Here is a 4,337-nt window from a genome sequence, read left to right as displayed (position 1 = left end):
AATACCAGATTGACTGCTGATGTTGGCTGTTAACATTACCCAGGAGGTTTGAAAAGAGGAACAGTGTTTGCTCCTATTTAACAAGGTCAGGAAAGACAGAGATCCATAAACCTAGAAATGGCTCTAGTTTATTTTTCCGTATCAGTAGCCTTTTATGATCGGTTGCTGGAACAAATCTCACGTGGCCTTATGATTTAGACTGCAAACTTAGAAATGTAGATCTTGTTTCATTCAGACTGTGAAGCAGTGTTGATCTCGGTGGTAGCATCGCTTGCTTATCTAAACAGGTTTGCAGACTCTGGGGCATCTTTTAGGACACTGTTCCAAGGCAGAAATAACTTCGTCCTCAAATCACATGAATCAATCAGTTTTTTCCACTCTCAGTGTTTGACTTGGCTGCCTAGGCTGGGAGGATTTTGCTAGAAGCTATAGGTAAGTAGAAAGCTTGGAAAAGTTCAGGAGGTACCTATGGATGGTTCAAGTGTGTGACCCACAGTGTATTTCTGTGGCTTCCAGCAAACGGCAGTACGTCTTTCATCAGGTTTTCGGGCAGATTTCTGTGACATTATGAACCTCACTGTTTTGCCATGGGAGCCTGGGTGTCACACCTACTAATCATGGGCTTGCATCCCCTTCACCAGACCACCTCCTTGGCCCCTTCATCAGCTCCATGCAGTCTGTCTTGAGAAGAAATCTGTGTTTGTCAACCACGATCATGGTTTCGAATTCATCATATGCACCTCCTCACAGCACGGGAGCAAAGAGGGGGTCAGCAACCTATGGGGCAGATGTAGCGGTGGAGAGGAGTGGAATGGGAGTGGATGGAGACAGTGGGAAGGGGATGTGAAAGAGGGTGATGTGGCAAGTCCTAGCACAGCTAAGTTTGGTCTAAGCAGCTTCCCCACTTCAGCAAGGCTGTGGTTATTCACGCAGGACAGCACAGGTTGCCTGAGGCTGAGGCCTTAATGTGAAAGTCGTTTGGGGGACGGTAAGGTCCAAGTCAGACTCTGAAACTCCTGGCTGGGGTTGAAAAGTAAATGTCTGCAGCAACCCTACGAAGAAGACAAACAGTTCCATCTTGGCGAGGCTTTCTCCAATGCAGTTCCTTCGTCCTGCAGATGAAAGCAGTGTGTTTACTTGACGGAAAGATCAAACTAGAATATTTGCCATGGACACATTAGCACCTGAGGTGTTGCAATGGAAGCAGGAGTGAAACCTTGAAACGCACCAGAGCATTTTGGAGCCCGTGTTGCTAAAGGTAGCTGTCCCAGTCAGACTGGTACCGTGTGCCTGCCTGATCTCTTGTATCCCACACCTACCTGCAGCAGCAAGTCACAGCCATGCTACAGGGTTATTATGCATTTATGATGTCCTGTCTCCTCTCCTTAGCCCTTCCAACCCTCTCAGCATCTTTAACCCTTTCTTTTTAAAAAGCGGCCTGATAGAAAAATGCCACTTCCTCCCAAAGCGGAATGGTTTGAAACTCATTTTTCCTAACATCCCACTTCTACAAAAGACTGTTTCTTCTTTCCTTTTCTTCCCAGCCCTTGTATGATGGTCCCTGTGCGTGTGAAGCACTTGGTGGACAGCGAGAACCGGCTTCCTAACGTCAGAAGTCACTGCTGAGGGGCTGTGGTTGGAGCACGTTCTGGAATCCCTTCAAGCCATCCTTTCAGAGGAACAGCTGGAACGTGTAAGGTTGCACGGGAGAATTTGTAGGATTCTGCAGGAAATCTCCCTTTATAGTACTTACAGGCTCCTGCAGTGCTGAGATTTGTTAAACTCCCACCAAGACTGCTCCATCCATCTGTGCCCTCTCACAATGCACGCTGCTGCAGCCATGGAGGGCATGGGCTGCGGGCAGGCATTTCTGGAAATGGGCAAACTTTGGGAGCATTTATGCCTGTCATGAAGGCAATGTGTAAGTGATACTTCTTCTTTTAGGATGGCTCAGGGGAGAGTTTCTGATATCTAACAACTGTTCCTACCATTAGCTCAGTTTAAGTGCCAAGGGGGTTGGGTTTGTGAGCCTCCGGGGAAAGAATGTTAATCATATTTTGCAGGTGAAATTTAGATTAAAAAAATAAAAGAAAAAGTTTGTCATGACCAAAATGACAGATGGAGGTAGTGTCAGGATGCTAAGTGCTCTGTCACCTCCCCTAATCACGGGGCTGTGCTTCTTCCTCTAAAAGAACAGGTCTTGCTGGGAATCCTTGGGAGCTCTTAAAAGTGCCACTGGAAGAATCACTGTCCAAGGTGATTTTTGGGAACAATCCAGGGCCTTGGATTTAAGATTTCACAGAGAGAGTAATACGGTCTGGTGTACTCTGTCCTGTATTGGGTCTCTGCTGGCTGTAATACTCAGCCAAGGTGCAAGGCTTATTGGGACTCTCTTCCTTGGCTCTGGTGGGCATTGGATGAGGACTTGTCGAGACCCATTGACACATGGGACTTGCCTCGAGGCAAGACAGGACTTGAGGGTCCCTGGATTGTACCTTCACTCCCATGGGAGCTCAAGAAACCTCATGCATAGCTATGCTGGCAGCCCCACCAGACCGAGTTAAAGGCAGTACTTAGCCATGAAGACCCCATTAGTGTATATTGTAATAAAATGGTCCTGCCATAGCCTCAGCTCTGTGCAGATCAGCCCTTTAGTTACCTGTGGAGAAGGGCAGGAAAGCCTCTCTCTTTACAAAATTCCCTTCAGCATCAAGAAAGTGATTGGGGTTGAACTGATGTGGTGTCTCCCATTGTGTCTTATCCAGCAGCACTGAGGTGAGCGACGGGATTACAATTATACCCTGGAAGAAAAGTACACGAAGGCACAAAAGATAGCAGAAGTGCTCTGTTTTGGTTCATTTTGTGCCACAGACTTTGGTGTCCCAGGAGATTTGCTCCCCCTGGGGTAGGTGGAGACCTGAGGGTTTTATCCCATCAGCCAGCAGAGAGAGAAGTCAGTGAGATTTTCCCAGCAGTGCCAAGGATTGAAGCCAAATCCCACGTGGTGCTGTGAAAACCTCAAGCAGAGGGTCAGATCCTGTAAATTCCCTGGCAGATACTTCACTGTGCAGATGGCATTCAGGAGGTAAATCAGGGTCACTTGTGCAGTGAGGAAGTCCTGAGCATGAGACGGACTGAACTGAGTCCTACAACAGCGGTCTCTCTGGACTCAACATAGTCACTGGAGAGGAAGAAACTCTTCTGGGGGTGATTTTGGATGCTTACATTGGGCTTCAGTCCTATAATTCCCTCTAAAGAAACGAGTCTTTAATGGCACTGGCAAAAACAAGGTGGTGCGTTCCTGGGCTGGAGCAGTTACCTACCTTGGGAAGGAAGTAGCCCCTGAAGTGGGTGTCAACAGCAGTGCAGCGGGGAACGTGGGGCAGGAGGGTGATAAACCTCTGCACTTCGTGTAGCACCGCATTTGTAAACGGCATTCCGATCCTCATACGTGGCCCAGCTTCCAGCTTTGACGGTTCTCCCAATCTCCTCCTGCACCTTTTCTGGAAGGAACAAACACAGTTGGATTCCAGCAAGGAAGCCAGTTCCCAATTCGGTTTTGGGAAAAACATATTTTTCTAGGGTCTGGAGGGAGAGGATTCTTAAAACGCCAGCCTGGGTTTCCCTGCTCTATTTCTAGTTCAGGCATGTGGATGGGTTGTTTCCCCAGCATCATACTTCGATCTCCACTCATCCTCTCTCCCAGCAAGGCACAGGGACTATTTGGTTGTGACTTTGATCAGCATCTAATTACATCAGGAGTTCATAATAATAAACAGATGGGATTCAGCTCTTAAGGCAAAAGAGCTCCTGTGGATCTGAGGCCAGGCCTCTCCCCTCCCCATATCTGCCACGCCACGGATGGAGCGTAGGCGAAAGGAGCTCACTTTGAATCTCTGGGTATTTCATCATCAGCAGGATGGCCCACTGGAGCGTTGTGGCTATGGTCTCTGTTCCTGCCATGACCAGGTCGAGTATGGATGCTATTAAGTTGTCATCATGGAAGAGGCTGTCTTTCTTGTTTTTCTCCTTGAAAAACACAAGTGGTAAGAAAGGTCTTAAAACCATCAGTCTTAGTATTCAGCAAGCTTGGGAAATACTGCATAGCCTACGACACTGTTGACTATGATCTTGTGTTTGTGAACTGGGTGATAAAATAGACCTGATCTTGAATGCACAGCATTCACCAAAGATGGGAGCATCAAAGATGGAAGGTTTGGAGTGGAGTTTTGATTTGGCATCCATCTCCACCCAGAAGCAGGCTGAAGCCCAGGGCCAGGTGCTGTTCACAGACACAGCCTCACAGGTTTGGAAAGAATCATAGAATCATTTAGGTT

The 4,337-nt window shown here is 47.7% G+C and overlaps 1 protein-coding gene across 1 annotated transcript; it reads right to left on the bottom strand.

Moving 5' to 3' along the window:
* Positions 1-921: 921 nt before the first annotated feature.
* Positions 922-4,029, bottom strand: LOC104072107 (cytochrome P450 2W1-like; the record flags this gene model as incomplete). The annotated part of the gene is given in 5 exon segments (XM_009575001.1): positions 922-1,112; positions 2,660-2,801; positions 3,324-3,458; positions 3,460-3,503; positions 3,888-4,029. Coding segments are annotated over 5 exon segments (654 nt in total), but the record flags the coding sequence as incomplete, so codon positions are not given.
* Between the last annotated feature and the right edge of the window lie 308 nt (positions 4,030-4,337).

This window comes from Fulmarus glacialis, unplaced genomic scaffold, assembly GCF_000690835.1.
Source record: "Fulmarus glacialis isolate BGI_N327 unplaced genomic scaffold, ASM69083v1 scaffold46103, whole genome shotgun sequence".
Taxonomy (NCBI): domain Eukaryota; kingdom Metazoa; phylum Chordata; class Aves; order Procellariiformes; family Procellariidae; genus Fulmarus; species Fulmarus glacialis.
The sequence above is the reverse complement of the archived record's forward strand: the minus strand, read 5'-3'. Positions and strand labels throughout refer to the sequence as shown.